At 38.5% G+C, this 18886-nt stretch overlaps 1 protein-coding gene across 2 annotated transcripts in view; it reads left to right on the forward strand.

Annotated features, from left to right (window-relative positions):
- Nucleotides 1–18886, forward strand: part of ANKFN1 (ankyrin repeat and fibronectin type III domain containing 1) — a 110867-nt gene that overhangs the window by 43988 nt on the left and 47993 nt on the right. For both annotated transcript variants that reach the window (XM_030506532.1, XM_030506533.1), the window contains exons 3-6: nt 1880–2081; nt 7293–7503; nt 11842–12036; nt 13475–13588. In XM_030506532.1, coding sequence (XP_030362392.1) covers nt 1896–2081; nt 7293–7503; nt 11842–12036; nt 13475–13588 — 706 coding nt within the window. In that variant the 5' untranslated portion in view covers nt 1880–1895. The remainder of the gene's footprint in view (nt 1–1879; nt 2082–7292; nt 7504–11841; nt 12037–13474; nt 13589–18886) is intronic.

Below are 18886 nucleotides of genomic sequence, written 5' to 3' on the forward strand. Positions count from 1 at the left end.
CTCTCTTCATTCAGAGATTTGGTCTCTCTTCAACGCCCCATGAGCTTGGAGAATATGTGAGACTACTTGTAATCAGATACTTCTGTGCTCAGGGTGTCTGCTTCACCACAACTTTCAAATGAGAAGAGAAGGTGTACGAAGCTTGTGAGACCTGGGTGGTGCCTTTAATCTTAGGGATCAATTCATGTCACCAAGCAGCCTCTACAGCAGCGAAAGTGTTTCGTAAAGAAAGTTTTTATGATTATAGTTATTAGAGTCTGGTCCTGCAGTCTGATTTACTTAGGCACCGGCTGAGACCATAAGAACAGAAAGTTACAGGATTTGTTGCATAGTACATAGTACAAAGAATCTAAAGATTATTTCCAGGAAAAGATAGTCTGAAAGGGTAGCAGGTCTACTGTTACAGCTGTGAGGTCTTCTAGACAGACATTTTGTCTTATAAATGTGTACACACTCTTATCAGGCAAAAGGAAAAGTGAGGAAATTCATCACCTTTTCACAGAGATCCCTGGGGATATTTTCCTGTGCTTGTAGTTGGGTCAAATCTGATTCTTGGTTTTCCTTCAGAAAGGCAAAACTGTTCCCAGAGAGTTAAATACTAATTCAGTTTTTCCTAATATGGAAAAATTACTGTAATCATAGAACATAGAAAGTGTTGTTTAATTATGGATAATATGGAAATCCTATTAGGCTAGGCAGTCTTGGAGAGAGGAGGCAGTCCCTCTTGGAAGAGTTTGTAGTCTAAATGGACAGGGCAAACACAGAGCAGGATAAAGTTACACAATACACAGACTAAGCCAGTGCCTGTTCATGAACTGAGGGAAGAAACTACTCAGTATGAGACTGTAAACAGCATCTATTAGAATCACAGATTATATTACCTGTAAAATATAGTGTAAAGTTTTTGTTTGCAATAACCTGGACACTACTTGGCCGTAGGTAGTTTAAACTAAGAATGCACCTATGCCTCATTATGCCTATAACAGAGCCTAAGTAGGTTTTCTGTGTTTCAGCTGTTATTTGCTTAAACATAATACCTTAGGAGTCTCAGTCACAGAGCAGGTTCCCTCCCTGCCAAATGCTTCTCAAAATTCTAACAAAAACATTCTCTGTAGCAATGGACTTTCAGAGGGATGATAACACGTCAGCATTTAATGCAGATTAAATTGGCATTATTTCTGTAGTAGCTTGTGATGGGTTCAGAGATGAACAAGCCATACCTTCTGGGTGAGAAATACTGCTTGAGTGTCTGGAGAAGGAGAATCCACCCACCCAACTGAAAACACCACATGCTTTTGGAGCACAGTTTGCTAGCAGGTAGTAATGTGGGAAATAAAGCACACGTCTTGACGCAGTTGTCTGTGTCAAACTTAAGTCACTTGATCAGTTAAAAAATTCAGTCCTGCATTGTGTTCCTGCATATTTTCCCTCTCAATTGATTCAGTTTTGTTTTAAGAAGCCATCGTACTGACAAAATGCAGATTAGGTACGTGTTATCCAAATTGTATTCTAACATTTACATTTGGGTGTAATTTTCTTCTGACACCTGCATTACCAGAACTCATTCTGTCAAAAGGCCACTTCCCCAACTAAACGAAACCCTTTCTCCTTATACAAATCAGCAAAGAGTTCTGAAGTGGTCTGTTTTATTTTTCCATCCTTAATTCTCCCTCCCAATAGATATCCAAGACACTAATTCCATAAAGAGCAATTTGCCATTGAAAAAGCCCCAAAACATGCTCCTGAGTGTTCAAGCACTGAGTGTGTGAAAGTGATTTTTGCCACAGAAGTCTTGCAGTGTGCGTTTCAATGATACAGCTCTGATCAATGATGTTAGTGCAGCAAATCCTTGCTAAACAGCTGTTGTTTTTCCTTCTAGAAACCACTAGCTGAAAATGACACAGCAAATGCATAACTTAAGTCTCCTCCAGACTAAAAAGAACAGCATGCCCTCCTCTCCAAATGCTGCCAAGCGGCTGTATCGGAACCTGTCAGAGAAGCTCAAGGGGAGTCACACATCCTTTGACGAAGCGTATTTCAGAGCTCGATCTGACCGGCTCAGCCTCCGTAAGACCTCAATGGTAATTACTTGATATTTATCAAATTGGCAATTTACTGTCCTATTCATCTCCTTATTCGGTTTGCTTTTAATCTGTACAATTTTCATCACCTCACTTTGTTCCCTAACCAGAGCTGTATGTTCTTCACAGAATGACCATTTACGATCCTGTGTTAAAGTCTGACCTTCTTGAAGGCTAAAGACAAGCTACTTTACTCAAGTGATGATGCGTTATTTTAGGACTAAGGTCTTGGCATTAATTTGACAAAATATGGATTAAATATATATACACAAGCATTCCTTTTACAAGAAAGGAAGAAAAAGTACTTTGTAAAAACTTAAGATGTCTTGGGTACCTCCAGGTATTACCAGTGTGGGGGCTGAGATGGTGTCCACAAGCCAGTGAATAGTCTCCAACTGAACTTAAAAGGCTTTGGATCCCATTCTATCCATTTTGCCTGTTGTTTTCACAGTTTTCCCTAGAAATAAATAGCAAGGAATCCATCAGCGAAGGGGTGGAAACATTCCAGGTCAAGTTGCTAGCTGATGTATTTTCTAATTATTGGGTTTCTGTGCTACAGAGCAGAGCCAATGACTAAAATCATGTTTCCAGACAAGTGAACAACAGTTGTTAGGATTTGTTTTCTTTCAGCTTTGGCCAGTGAAGAGTTTTCTTTCCATTCTCTCTTGCTGTGCAACACTTTCCATTCAGTAAATTGTTGTCTTGCTGCAGACATAGCAATGTCCCAAAATAGCTTTATTCTTGAACTCATGTTTATCAAAACAAGGCTTTGCAGAAACTACTTTAATGTTTTTTCCAACTCCAGTAGCACATAGTGGACTTTTTCAGTCAAACCTAGAGCAAATATCTTGAAAGGGGCACTTCATTTTAATTAAGCTACATAAGATCACATTTCTAAACACTCCAGCACTGAATCACTTACTGGAACATGGTTATTACTTACTGCAAAGCAATACTGTAGTCCTTTTCAGTATATACATTTGTGCATCAGAGTAACACCTAAATAAATTAATCACATAGCACAGCTGTCTAGCTAATGATTAGAGGCTGTAGGACTGAGTCAAGGGAAAAGCAATGTAAAAACTGCCCCTAAGCTTTACCCGATCACTTGTAAATGGAATTCAGTTTGTTTGAATTAAATGGTTTTGTCCTTTCAAAGTGGAAGAAAGTTATCTAGTAAATGTAAATGAAGACTAAAATCAGAAAACTCTTGTTAGCATTTGTGACAATACCAGTGGGACTAAAATTGAGCACATGGGTCTAAAGGTACTATCTTAACCCTGTTTGAATTTCTTATCCTTTGGCTGCAATTCTAGAGAGTGTTTTACTCTGAATATGATCAGCTTTTGGCAGAAAACTATATAATCTTCAACTATATTTCTGTTTTCTGTGTGAAAGCAAATAGTTGGGGAAAAGTTGGTCAGGTGTGTAGAGTGGTTTTCTGGAGTTGGAGAGCTGGGCTCGATGCAGGCATCCAAACAGGGCAGTCTACCGGCATGGCTGAAAATGTGGTAGATATTTTGCTGTCTGACAAGGATGTTTTTTGACTGAAATAACAATAGCATGGTTAGATGCACACTGCCGTGTGGATGAGGGGGATGCATACATGGCCAGTTAGAAAGGCCATATCACAGCTCCCATGTTTTTACACTCTTTGAAGTGACAAGACGTGCCAACATATTTCAGCCTATTGCTTGTGTCTGAATTGTTCATTTGGAAAACCTGATATTTGCAATTCGGTCTCATAACTGTTTGGATTGGATGAAGTAGCTTATAAAATTCATGCTCTGTTTCTTGTTTAAATCCGTGCAGCTTTTTCAATCAGTTTTCTAATGAAATGAAGAAATAGAAATTTGCTTTTATTTTTTCCCTTTTGGTGAAACACCCTCACCAACAGATTAGCTGGCAAGAGCATTTATGGGGATTTAACTTAAGCATGTGCTTAGATTCTGTTCAGCAACTTACTTAAGGCTAACATTTCACATATAGTTCAGGCATTTCATTTGGCAAGCAAAAAAAATCCAAAGATGCATTTTCAAAGGCATCAGGGCAGGTCTGAATTTTGACAACTGAATCCAAATCAAACTTTTAAAAGTAACTCTACACTAATCATTCAGGTAGGTAACATCTGTTGCTAAAGTGTACATATATATATGTGAAAACGGCCTGGTGATTTTGTGAGCTGTATCATTAGGTTAATTTCAGCTGTTATACTGAACTTGGCCATCATTGGTTTTATTATGTAACAGAGATTTTTTGTTCTCATATAGCACAAGAAACTCCTGAGATGTAGTACAGGATTTATTGAGTTTCACCCAAAATGGGAATTAAAGCCAAGTAATGGTATTGAGTACTTAGGGTAGCACGCTACAAATACCAGTCTATTTAACTTTTATGCTCAAATATCAAGTAAATTAAAAGAGAACGACCATTCTCATTTCAGAAAACCCTGTATGTACCCAGTGCCACAGCAGTGGAAATGTGAACCAAGGAGTACCTGGTTTCCTGCCCTAAGTGAGCACCAGAAGCCTGTTATTGAGCAATATCATCAGCAGGACCTTTTTGTTCTGCTCTCAGACTGTTAGACCATGTTTCCTGAGATAAACTTCACTAAAAGAAATGAAAACTAATGTAGTCATTCACTTCAACCAATTCCCTTTGTAGTAAGCTCTTTCTGGATGTACTGTTAAATAAGTAGATTTTCCTAGCTGTGTTCAGTTACAAGAGTAATACAATTTTGCTTGTTTCCTGATTGCATCAAAATGCAGATGCTTCTGAAGCTTAACTACCCTTTATTTCCATAAACAACAATATAGAGGAAGCTCCAAAATCAGTAGAAAAAGAATTTCAAATGGGAGTAAACTGTGAGGAAAGTAATGATTTTTAGAATGTTGACATATATTTTTGGAGAATTGGTGAATATATTTTGCATTTATAATAATTTAGATGAAAACCCAGTCTATGAGTTCAGTTCTGCATTCATAATAATGAAGTTTCAAAGAGCAAAGGAGCACAGCTGCTATTCTTTTCCAGCTCTTTAGGTGGAACATCAGTGATCTCCATGTTAATTTTGAGTACAGCTGTTCAATGCATTGCATTAATTTGAGTGGCAGTTGATTATATTAATTAAAATATTTTGACCTTAGAATTAAAATTAATTAAAATTATTTCATTTCTAGCCAGAGCACTTCAGAGTAGGGGCAAAACACCAGAATAAGAGTAAGATCTCTGATCTCAGGATGATAAGGTGCTGTATAAACAAGGCAGCAGATGTGTGGAGCTACTGGAATGAAAAGAACTATGCTGCATTGCAGTAAAAATTTCTGTCTTCAAGTTTTACCTTACAATAAGAGAAATATGTGCTGGCCTCTTTGCTAAGATTTTCTGGAGCTGTGCCCTCTCTAATGACAGTACATGTCCTTAAAGACATTATTTTGCTTTGACAGGGGGGTGGATAAAGAATGATAAATCTGGCTGCTTACCATTTAACTGTTCCTTTTTCTGAGTCTTTTCTCTTACATCTAATACTGCAGTATGATCTAAGTATTTGGTAATGAAATTAACTCTGAATCTTACAATCTAGAGAAGAAATTGAAAACAGGAATTTGACAGAGACCCGTTTTGATGAAGCGCTTGTTTAAGCAGGGTCTTTTATTCTCTATGGAAAACTACAGAATAAATACTTCTCCAGCATGAGCTATCTTTTGTACTTCAGTGCCTAAAAGGTACATTCTCAAGTCAGCACTACTCTCCTAGACTTGCTTTATTGCTGCATGATTCATCTCATCCTTACATAGGCATCTAACATATGTGTTTCTTAGCGTGGTACCAATACTTCACATGCAAAACAATAGAGCAGAAGAATTCTGTCAGGCCCAAGAACTTCTGAAGACACTTTTAACTTCAAGCACAACTGAAACAAATCCTGTAGAACTGATCAAATTCCAAGGCGTAGCTGTGGGCTCTGGTTTTCAGAACTGCTGGCAAACTATTAGTCTATGCTTTTTAAGAGGAGCCAAAAGATCTTCCAGCAGATCAGTACTCTCTCAGAAAGTGCTGTTGCACTGAGAGCAGAACTTGGGCAGTGATATGCCAAATAAAACTACGTCACTTTAAAAAAGAAAATGAAGTTTTGATGTGGATGAAATCGTTATTTCTAATCACAGTAGAAGACTTTCAGTATTTATTTCAGATCATGAAGAATACATTATTTTATAAGAATTTTCTCTCTTTCCTCCATCTGGGTTTGAGGACACAGAAATCCAGCTTACATCATGTATCTGGATTGCTTCCTCTCATGTATGCATTTCTCCAGTATGCCCATTGGCACAATATATCTACACAGATCTCTGTTTCTGTATGTGACCACACGCTGAACACTCTTTGCTTAGCTGGGCCTCTTGCTTCTACTAATTCATTCTTAAGTGTCAAAAAACCTAGTGGGTAATTGTGGCAATGGGACACTGGGAGAGAATGTAAAGAATCTTGGCAGATAGCATGTCATTACTGTAGGCTCCAGAAGGATGTTCTCAGAACAGAAACCTGCAGGGTAGGCTGCTCTCCTGCACCTGCTTCTCCCCAGCTCAGTTAAGAAGTGAGAGGTTTCTTTGTGTTTTACCATTGTTTTACCTCCTTGACATCGGTAAGAAAAGGTTCAGTGGTTCTCCCTGTTTCAGAGTCAATGTCATGTATGTTCATGGGTTTGGCTGCTGTGTTCTCTGCTGTTCAAATACATCACTTTCTGGGCATGCACACTGGACAGCCAATTTTTTCAGTCTCATTTCTACTTCTTCATTTAAGGGCTATGCATTTCAAATGCTTCTACTTCCAACTAAGTGCAAAACTATGAGCACCTAGAAATGACTGAAGCGTTTGAATGAAGAGTACCTGTTACTGCTCACACTGGAGCTGTGAAGGTTTTTCTCCAGAATATATTGCTCATATAGTTTGATTATAGGACGGATGTCTAAGTAAGTATGGGTTTGAATCTCACTTGAATCTTCCCAAGGACAAGCAAGTTCAAGCACACAAGTCCAGAGGCAGGCAAAGCTCAGTTTTGCTGCAAACCATTTTCATGTTTCCAGCTGAAGCTATCTGTGGCTGAAGGTTCAATATTGTATGGAAGTCTCACAAAACACAAATTTTCTCATTTTATTTTTAAAACACTGGCATTTGAAAAGTTTTACTGAATTTTTTTTTATTTATACACAGAATTTCCAGTGCAATGAAGCTATGTTTGAGGCCATAGAACAGCAAGATCTGGATGCTGTTCAGATTCTTCTTTATCAATACACACTGGAGGAACTGGACCTGAATACACCAAACAGTGAGGGACTAACTCCTTTGGACATCGCCATTTTGACAAACAACGTCCCTATTGCTAGGACCCTTCTGCATGTTGGGGCAAAGGAAAGCCCACACTGTAAGTAAAGAACACAAATATAATTGATTTATATAATTGCCTGTAGATAAGATTTGCTGCTCTTTTTGCAAATTATTTACTTTACACACAAAAATTGACTGCTTTTATCACAAGGATGATTTTACCAGCAATAGTGCCACAGTGCTGGGGGAACATTTGCAGCAGTATCTGCTTGTTGAATGCGTGCTCAGTAGATCATATTTGTTCTCTACATCAAATACACTAACTGATGAATCAGTCTGAGCTTCTGATGTGATTAACACTGGGACAGCAGAGTCAATATCGATGCTGAGGAAAAAATCTTAAAAAATATGAAAACAGGAACTGAGTGATTCAAATGTCATGATCTGAAATATGGAGTTTGTCATCAAAAATGACAGGACGATGGGTTGTCTAGACTTCAGTTTATTTTGATTATCCTTTTGATTTTAGCTATGCTGCCTTCAGGCGACAGGTTGTGTTGAAATCCATCATTTCCATTACCCGCAGTCTCCTCAATCCTACTCTTCAAATGGCCTAAAATCTCACATAAATGAGAATTTCAAAGTTCTACAGAACCAGCGAAAATCCAAACACAAAACAGACCTTCTCACTTTCCTGGAATACCAATATTGCTTATAACTACATATTGTAGTTCTAAAACTCCTTTGTATTCCTTCATGGGCATTTTAATGCCCAATTTGTGGACTGGAGGGTGACTTACCAACCCAATTAATCAACCCTATACCATGACACAAACTCTGACGCCTTACTTGTGTCTAAAAATACACCAATGTATGCGAATTTGTTTTAAACTGTCAATGCCTATATTTAGGACATTCCCAGCAAGGCTATAATGAGACTGTGTTTGAGGGGTTCGGCCACTGCAGACTCTGCCATTAATTTGAAGTTAGTTAAATTAACAACATTTAGTGCTGGCATGTCAATCTCAGTGCTCCAGGAAATTGCACCTTGAGGCTACTAACATTGCCAGTTTTTTCACTGGAGAGTGTGTGTGCATGTGCGTGTTGAGCTTTTTTGCCAGACCCTCAGTGTTGGTACACCTTTATTGCTTTTCTATGTCCACAGCACTTATATTATCATTTATTCTGGCCTCCTTTAACCTTCCCTGGAGATTTTTGCATAGTGTAGCTGCTCAGTGAAAAGAGTTTTTTAGTTTTATATTTATTTGTTTATTTTTCTGTCATGGTTCATGACTGAGGCTTTAAAAAAAAGTGTGACAGCATTTAGAGTACATGATTGACTGCTGAAGCAACATTCATTAACCATGACAAATCTAGAGGAAAACACAGTCTTGAGTGTTCTAAACAGCAGTAAAAAAGACTAAACTAATTTTTCATTGACCTCATCTGTAAATAAATGCAGTCTGATGGCGAGCAGGGGCAATCATAAATTAGTATTCATTTCCTGCAATTAATGCAAACATGCCTATGAACACAGAGAATATGAATATATAACCACCTCATTTCCATTTCAAAATACACCCACCAAATTTCCACTTCACTTATCTTGATTTTTAGTTTTTCTGATTGAAATAATGGATGAAGCATTCTCACTAAACAGCAAATGATTGTTTGCTTTCTTGGTTTCTTTTTACCTTAAGGGTTTGGAGTTGCTACTTGAGAGCAAAATGCAAAAAGATATTTTCAGCACTCACAAAGTTCACAGCATTTTTGTATGTGGCTTCATTCTCATGGAACTGGTAGCACTCGCTCACTATTTGTCTTTCTGCTTTGTTTTCTGTACTTAAGCAACCCTGTTAGAATGAAATCCATTCGGTTTGTATGATGTCAAGGCAGCACCCGGTAGGAGCGTTTTCGTTTCTCTGTGGTGGGCAGTGGAGCCAGGCTTCCCCAGGCTGAGTGGAATTTCAAAGTAAAATTCTGACTCAGGCCAATTTTGGGACAGGACACAAGCATCACTTAACCTGATTGGAAGTGTACAGGACAGATGCACAGATCTGGGAGGCTGCAGGGTAGGAGAATTCTCCATTCCAAGTGCACACAGAAAGCCTCCTATAGAGAAAACTCTTGCTCTTCCACTGTATTAGCTGTAGTGATCCAGCAGAAATCTCATTATAGCTCTTAATCTAATGTGGTAGAAAAGAGGATCTGGAGGACAGATAACTTCCATCTGCACCACCTGGACTTCTGCCTGGAATAGGAACAACAGCAGAGAAGGCAATAGAAAGTAAAACCATGGTCTTCATTTCCACATAGAGCTCAGACTGTATAAATCTTAACAGGAACCCAACATCTCTTAAACACAAACAAAGATCAGACAGTGCAGCATTTAAAATATTAATTTATTTTGGGAGGAGGCAGAGTCCACTGTGTTACTTTTTCAGTTACTCTTATTCATCATACTCATGGTTTGGCTTGGTTTGTTCATGTGAACCCAAATAAAAATAAGACTAAAATTCCCAGTGTCCAATTGAACACATTTCCAACACCTGACAACTGTGGATCAGAATCTTGATTAAACAGATAGAGCCAGATCCTTAGTGAGAACTTGAATTGATGCCAATTCTCAATTACCTGAGGTTCTGGCACATAAAATCTCCTTCCTCAGTCCTGTTGTGCTATCAGATGTGTTGCATGCTTATTGTAGGCATGGATCCAAGAAACTGTATCACCTTTGGCCTCCCAGTAAACAGGCAGTTGTGAGGATACCAGCAGATTCCAGTAAGCCTAGCCATATGTCTCTAATGTCCATATGAATAATGATCAAACCTCAAGGGTGGCTTCAAGCCAGCTTCTGAAAGCAAAGTCTTGGAGACAAACATTCTTCAAAAACAACCTTTTGGATGTCAGAGGTGTTGAGTAATTTGCTCTCCTCCTATGGTTTTAAAGATCCTGTGGCACTTTTCATATCAGTATGTGGGGTTATTCTTGGACTCTGCTAAACTTCAATTGTGATATTGTTATGAGAGACAGAGGGCAAAAGTTAAAACGAGAGGTTCAGAGTGGATAAAAGAAGCACCTTTTCACCATAAGGCCAGTAAAGAAGTGGAGCAGGTTGCCTAGAGTCACTGTAAAGCTTCAATACTAGGAAGTTTTCAAGACCAGGCTGGGTAATGCCCTCAGTAACTTGGTCTGACCCCACACCTGACCCTGTTTGGAACATGAAGGTTGGACCAGAGAAGGTCCTTTCCAATCTGATAATCCATAATCCTTATAATTCTGGTTTAGGAAAAACACATTCATATGCGCAGACATCTTTGCTTCTGTGGTGTTTTGATGTCAAAAATCTGTCAGTCTTGGTCCTGTTTATGGTACGGTTTTCAGAAATGGCTACTGCTCATGCAAGTGAGTGATGAGCGCATCCTTTGCAAGACTCATGCTGTCCTCTAAAATCCTTAGGGAAAAATAGAGCCTGGCTGTCCCCACAAAGCAACTTCCCATCATTGCTAAGAGCAGCTGCTTGTGCTAGGACAGTGCTTTCAGTAAATAGGGGCCTTTTAAATTAAGACTCTCTCAGAGCTCTTCTGCAAAAATACCAGACACCAGAGAAAAGTCATTTTCTGTGATTTCAGAATTACGTCTCTCGTACACTATTTCCTTCTTACTGCACATCAGATCACTGGTTGCATTTCTTTTCAGATAAATACCCTTAGGAGCCTTATTTTCTAAACTGAAAATAGTTTGAACAATTTCAGGCTAAGAACATTGCTGAAAATAGGGCTTGATTCACCACATTTCATGAATAACAAGGAGCTGGTTTAGGGTAGTCTCGTGGACTTGGGCTAAAAGCAAACTCATTTTAGTTTGTAACCTATGTGGACTTCCTTTTCACCTTTATGTAGCACACAGTAGTTCATATAGACAATCTGAACTGCTAAATGTTGAATTAAAATTATTCTGAGCACTGGAGAAAAACAAAACCTCTGTGTCAAGCTGCTCACTGTCTGTCCAGCCTGTCAGAGGACTCATTAGATATTACACTGGCAAAACTGTGGCACAAAGAAAATCTGGGAAAAGATCCATTCTATACCAGCCGCAGCTCTTAGGCACAGAACTCTCATTCTTAAGTTTGCCAGTGAGATCTCTCTTTGCTTTATTGTATGTGTTTGTAACCAATAAAACCTTTTTTTTTTCTTTGAAACCTTATGATATTATGGCAAAATAGGAGTTGGATAGAAACCAAATGCTTTATTATTTTAGCTTGATTTTTAATATTCCACCAGTTTAAACCATATATATCCATTGGATGACAAGATAACTACTAGAAGGCAGAGTCTTCAAATATTTGACTTGTGTTATAACCAGAATGCATAAGGCCAGAATCTTGTCACAGAAGTCCACCAAGCAGTTACTTACTTTCCTCTTCTCTTGGTAGTTGTTAACATGGAAAGTAGGTCGGTGCATCTGAGTACATTGGTCCAGGAAGCACAGCAGCGAGTTACTGAATTGTCTGCACAAGTGGTGAATGAAGACCTTGGTACAGACAACACAGAGAGAGAGAAGCAACTAAAAGCATGGGAATGGAGATACAGGCTGTACAAGCGCATGAAGGCAGGCTACGAGCATGCTAGTAAGTAGAAGAAAGTAGTTGCAAAACCTGAAATGAACTCTACAACTGGGAACACTCTGCCTTTGTTGAGCAAACATGCTCTCATCAAGTGACCCTCACAGCACTGATGTGAAGCAGGCTAATGTTAGGTTGAGAGAACTGAGGCATATGGCTAAATGGCCTTCCCGCAAATGAGGAAGAAATGGATGTGAGAACAATAGAGGGCCACATATCTGAGAGCAACAAGCTCCTAGCTCCTTTAGGAGTGGGCTGCATAAAACTGGTAAGATGAGATCAGGATCTAACGATTTGGTCTTGCTTATTTTTCTTCACATTTACTCCTCGATCTCATTTAATGTGCTCAAAGTTTAAAATAGGATTATTAGAAAAAGATATGTGAATAGGGAGGAAGAGGGAGGGGGATAGTAGCCTTTCTTCTGTTGGGATTTTTTTTCTTAATTTATTCTGATTCAGAATGATCAAAGAATGGAATTTCATTTTCCTTATGAAAATTGTGAAAACTTAATTTTAATTTTGGCCTCCACTTCTAACATTTTATCAGCATAGTCACAGATCGGGCCGCTTTAAGTCACACAAGTGACACTGTACCCAAGGTAAATGTGAATTTGGGGCCATAGGAAGGAGTAAACAGGGCTGACTTGTTTCACGTGTAGATCTTTTAGCTGTATCCTATTTGATGAAATACAATCATTGCCATTAACATTTTTACAGCCAACTTATAGATAAACTTACAAATAATTTTCTCTAATTCATTGAATTTTAAGATTACTTCAAGACAGATGTAGTGATACACTACTATTAGATATGCTACTGCTGTTTTTCCTGTATTTAGTAACTTAACATCATGATTTTTTTAAAGCAATCGCAGTAGTTACTCCTGACATTGTGTTTGATTTCTGAATTGAGTCTGATTGATATTCTGTGAATTGAGCCTTTAAAAAATAAAAATTAGGCCTCAATTGACAACTGTATTTTGAAACTTTGACACTGACACATTTGTGGAATTTGCAATTTCTGCATCACTATAATGTAAAAATGTTTTCTGTGATTTGATAATTTGAGTTTGTGAGTGAAACCATAAAGGTTTAATTAGCTCTTTGTGGTTTTGTCCTTTCTCTCTCCTCCTACCCACCCCAAGAGATTTATAGGGGCTTTTCATTGACATAATTAGCATGAATCTGTTTTATTGGGTTACATATATGCAGGAAGATATTTTTAACTGAAAGGAGCCAAAAACCATGATAGAAACAAATGGTGTCTGCAGGATATTGTTAACAGGGGCACTAATTAAAATGCTCAAAAGGCAGAGAACACAAACACCTACAACCCAAAGCTCACAATTGCAGGGTGATTTTCAGTGGGTTCTTTGAAGACTCAGAAACATTGTTTGAATAGGATTTGTTGTGCTGAAGAGCTGATGTTTTCTCTTCTCTCCCAGGAGCCCCTGAGGCGCCAACCAATGTCTGTCTCATGGTAACAAGCAGTACATCACTCACTGTCACCTTCCAAGAACCTCTGAGTGTCAACTCAGCTGTGGTGACCAAGTATAAAGGTACTGATTTAGACATCTTTCATTTATGTTATCAATGTACAAAAATTTGAAGGCTAAATGCAAAGGTCTTTATCTACAAGAGATTATATTACAATGCTAATAACGTTTGAATTATTTTCCCAGTTAATAGCCATAGAAGTGGAATTTTCTTAAAAGATTCCCCAAAGACAAAATCTTTATTAAAAAAAGAAAAATAAATTAACCAAAAGATTTCTCCATGAGTGCTTTGAAGAAGTTTGCTTGACTCACTGTGGTTAGGACATAGGCTCAATGACTGGGTTGAGATGAGCAGTTATAAAACACAAACTAACTTTTGGTGCCTGTGGGCTCCTAAAACCATGTGTATCCTTGTAAATGCCAAACCCACACCACCATTCCTTAAAGGAATGCCTCTGGAAGCTGAAACTTTTGGCAGAGGCATCATACAGCCCAACTAATTAGCTATTCCAGGGCTGCCACATCATTCTTGGAAGAGCAATACATTCAGGGTGGCACCAGTTAGTTGCGAAGTGGAATGAATAGGAAAATGCTTCCATCTGAATAGCACTGTTGAATAGAAATGGTTTTAGAAGAGAATTTCTGTTCCACAGGAAATTCCAACATTCAAATAACAAAAAAAGTTGTATTGAAGATTAGAACAAAAATGAGAAATTTTAAAATTTCCTGTTTAAAGGAACTTCCAGGTTTTCTAAAATGTTTGGAACAATAAGTTCTTCAGTGTTAAGTGCAGCAATGTGCTGTGGCCTCCCTGTTCCAGTGGGAGCCTGAGTCCTCCCACAGGTCAAGGGACTGAAAGCTCTGTTCTGAAGTTCTGAGGCCTTCTTTGCCTAGCCCAGAGGGGTCAAGGAGTGAGGAGTCTGGAAGTCCTCTTAGTTATTTCCCACTGTGTGTCTCACTGTTTCCTGTTGTGTGTGTTTCTTTGTATTAATAATTAAAAACTTCTATGAGAGATACCTGAACCTTGGATTTCCACACACAGAGCAAGAACCGTAATGGCTGTGTTGTGGGGCAGTCTATTTCATGTTTCCATGTGTGGGTGTCACAGGGATTGCTTCATCAGGAGGGATTCAGAAAGCCCCAGTCCATCGAGGGTCCACTAGCTCATAGAGCTCTTCTGACGGTGGGACGTGCCAGTGCATAGGCTCCCCGGCATCAAGCATAAGCAGCCAAAGGACTGCATGAGTTTATTTTGGAAAAGGCAAATTCTCTCTTTCTTTCCTCCTCCTGTGTTTGATGAGAGATTCCTGTCATTACTGGCTATGGCCAGTAAATAATTTTTTTACTGTGTAAGGAAAAAAACCCAACAACCTCCCAAATATCACTGATAGCCTCAGTAGAAGGGCAAATTGCTGTGTTACACCTAGTCAGCTGTGCAGTGCTGCAGGAAGTGTGATTTTCAAAAACATCAAAGCCCTTTAGAAGCCTAAATCTAATTTTCAGCAATGGGTTGGGTTGCCAGGAAACTAAATTTCATTTAAGGGCTTCCTACTGCCTCATTTACTTGTGAAAATGATACTTGGGCTCCTCAAACATTGAAGTTCTCTTCAAAATATCAGCCTGCTCTTTGTGACACGTGTATTTTAAACAACCTTCAAATATTGCCCACACTCTAATTATAATGGCTGTTGATATTTTCACAGCAAAGCAAATTCTCTAATAGAAATGATTTTTTGAAATCGTTTTCTAAAGGTTGTAGTATATTTCTTTTATGTATTCACTTGGCTTGAATCTGTTTTGCGCCGTGTCAGTTCTGTCTTCTTTCGGTAAGCACAACATGCAGAGAAATTTAATCCGACCCAACGTTCTAATCAGACTAGGTAGCATTGCTGCTGTAGTTCGAGTTACCCTCACTGGTGATCATTTTATGCTTTATCAAGTTGACAGTTAGTTTTGCCAGAATGTTCTTTTTAAATCCTTTATCCCAGGAGACTTGCATATTTATGGTTAGATAAAAAGAAAGATCATTAATAGCTCCTTTTGGTGACTTTCGGGAATTAATTAAGCACTGCTTGTAGAATTGTTTATTACATTATGGAGTGAGATTCTTTGTGCTACTTTGAGGGGTCATAAAATGAACCTTTCAAATGATCACTTGCAAGAATGATTAGAACCAGCTAGCAATTACTAGCCCTGAAAGGAGAACTTGATAACATTACGTGAGGATCTTTCTAGTCAGATATATATAAACCTCATTCAGAAAACTATCTAAGCACTTTGCTAATTCAGGGAAGCAAATAAGCTGTTAGGGTTTTTTTCCCCTCAATACTTTGCCATTTCTTTTTCTAAGCAAATTAAAATTCAGGAGCATTTGCAGCAGTGTTTAGGGAATACCTGCTCATTAACAGAAGCTAATAATGTTCTTTTCTCCGGCCCTGAAATATAGGGGATAAAAACTGACATCACTTCAGTTTAGTTTAGTTCCCTAAAAGCAGTGTGAAACTGCCAATTCCTTTTTTCTATGTCATCTTTTCTTTTTTTTCTTTAACATATTTTTTCCAAAGTTTTATGTGCCCAAATGTCGTTTAGAAACTGGGCTTGGAACATTATCTAACAGTCTGCTGTTTTCCTGTGTGTGATCTTTTCCCTTGTTAGCTGTATAACTTACAAATAATAATACAGGAGAATAATACTTTGCACTCACTCTCTAACCACTAAAACCATCTCACTTCATTAGGAGATTTAATTTTAACCACACACGGTGAATGGGTATTGACTTTGGTGTCCCAGCTGGATGGCAGTTCAGTGACTGCATTCTGTTGAGCCATTGCTTTAAGGAGCCAGAGTATTCTTTACTTCCTCTCCTGGATTGTTGTTTAATGTTGCAGGCACCATCCTAATGGCTCCCTTCAGTTTCCCTCCAGAGAAGGCTACAGCGTGGTGGTGGCTGACATGAAATGATTCCTATGTATATTGTAACTTAGTAAAGTGTTTTGAGGCTGGAAGCAGACAGGCATGACATAAATCAATACTAATAGTAATAATCTGCTCCATGCTAGGGAAGGATTCCAAGCCAGAGACACCTCACCCCAGCCAGTTTTAGGAAGGATGTGAAGCATCACTGTAATGTTGAAAAGAAAAACCCCTGCCCTTGGCTAATCATGCCCTAAAGTCAAACTTCACATCCCACCAAGGAAGTACGTAAGACCTACTTTAGTTTTGCATCTTTGAAAACACAATCAAAACGTTCCACACTAATACACAACATAACTTTCCACAGTTTGAAGGTAGGATGAATGTTCTGCTTACTGTCTTATTGTTACTGCATGATGTATTTTTATCCTACAGCTACACTATTGTAACTACCTTGATGCCAAAAAATCCCAGTAGCAACATAATCCAGATAGACACCACTAGACCCCTAGGAACAGTCCCAATAGAGACAGTGGTAAGAGCTTGTAGGGCTTTTAAGAACTATTCTCTCACTAATTAGCCTTTCTAGAGTTCACATGTCCCACACAACACCTACACATAAAGAAAGCAGAACAAAATTATTAATAATTATAAGTAATTTTGTTGCATTTATTTTCTATGCATTTTAAATCTGACTATTACTTTGCTATTATGGAGAATAAGTTTGGGGAAACCTCCCCTTACTGCCCGATGTTTTTCATCTATTTCCCATCAGAAGTAGTGATGATAACGCTGTGATCCCCAAGTACAGGATGAGAAATTAAAATGGACATAACACTGATCCTTACCTACTGGAAAGGATCACTATGCAATGGAAAATCTCTGTTTATATTTTATTTACATTTTTAAAACAAACGTCTATATTCCCCTTTGGAGGAAAAACGAAACAGCTTGTGTAACCAAAGTTGAGCTAATTTGCTTAAGAGCCTGGAACTATTTATGTTTGAAGAGAGAAAAAGAAGTCTGAGCCATGTTTGATGTAGCAAACAGAGCTGATCTTCTCTCTGTTTGGATGTAGCTGTGGACTGGGATGCCAAGTTATTTTCCAGATACTAATGCTAAGCTGTTTAGGCCACTTTAGCCCTTGTTACCTTTCTGCTTAGCTTCTTATTTTAGCAGAGTATTTCATGTTTGCCAGCACTGCCCAGCTGCCTTCTAGGATTTCTGTTGGATGGGGAGAAGAATTTTTCATTTTCTGTGTCAGTGTAGTTCCTTAAAAAACCCAACACGTCAGCTTAGATCAGGACAGCAAGAGTTATGTCTTGCTTAAATTTTTGACATAAAAATTGTTCCCTGCCTCCCTTCTTCCAAGGCAATTTGTGGTTCATTTCAGAATTTTTTGCATCAGAATAATCTAAATTGTCTTTAAATCACTGGTTCAGTCCTAGCCAGATATGCAGTAGCCACAGTATGTTGCTATTACGTAGCTGCATTTCATGGGTTGGTTATAGGGAAGTACCTTTGCCCAGTAGAGGACACTTTGGTGTTATCACTGGAAGTCTCAACTAACGGATGAATGGAGCTGCCTTTTCATGAAGTTCTCAGCAGCTGAGATCATGGGCTGAGGAAGCCTGCCAGGCTGGGCCTGTATGATGGATATTCTGTACCTCAGAACTATCTGGGTATGAGGTTCTCAGCTGACATCTCACTGTATCAATGAAAACTTTTCATTGAAAATTTCAGTGTGAAAAACCTCAAAGATTTTACAAAACCCGCCTACCAATTTGGTGTGATTCTGTGTGGTTTACTCTCTGGGATAATCCTTTCACAACCAAATAATCTTACCATTTTGCGTGGGCTTCTGCTTGTCCCTGTGAGCACCACAAACAGCATATACCATATGTTTTGTAACTCTGATTTATCTGTCAATAATTGACTTGTCATGTTTGATCAAGTTTGGATTTGTTCCATAGCAAGCTTCCTGCAGTGATCTTTCTAGTGCCATACAGTGAGTTTGACTCCAGACAGATTTGGCTAGTCTAGTTAGGTAGAGCTTACGCAAAGACCTAAATACATACATATGATATCTCCAGGTTTCTTTCTCACTTTGGTGGCAACTAGCTGCTCGCATAGCAGAGTCAGACTAGAAAATAGAAACTCCGTGATTTCTTTGATTTCTAGAAGAACCCTGGTTATGGAAATGAATGCTTGTAGAAATGAAAACGTGGTGCTTTAATACTGATACCTATGAATCTTTCTAAAGTAGACGGTATGTCACCGCTGGATCCTGTTTCAGTCTATTGTGGCATTAAGCAGCATTCTGCATTCGACTTGACCTTGAAATCCTTTTCACTTATTATTTAAAGTTTCACTGTATATTTTGAAACTCATTCTTTCTTTCCCCAAAACAGTTCTTACTCCATAAAAAGAAAAGAGAATACATTTCTT

The sequence above is a fragment of the Strigops habroptila genome, chromosome 14, assembly GCF_004027225.2.
Source record: "Strigops habroptila isolate Jane chromosome 14, bStrHab1.2.pri, whole genome shotgun sequence".
NCBI classification, from domain to species: domain Eukaryota; kingdom Metazoa; phylum Chordata; class Aves; order Psittaciformes; family Psittacidae; genus Strigops; species Strigops habroptila.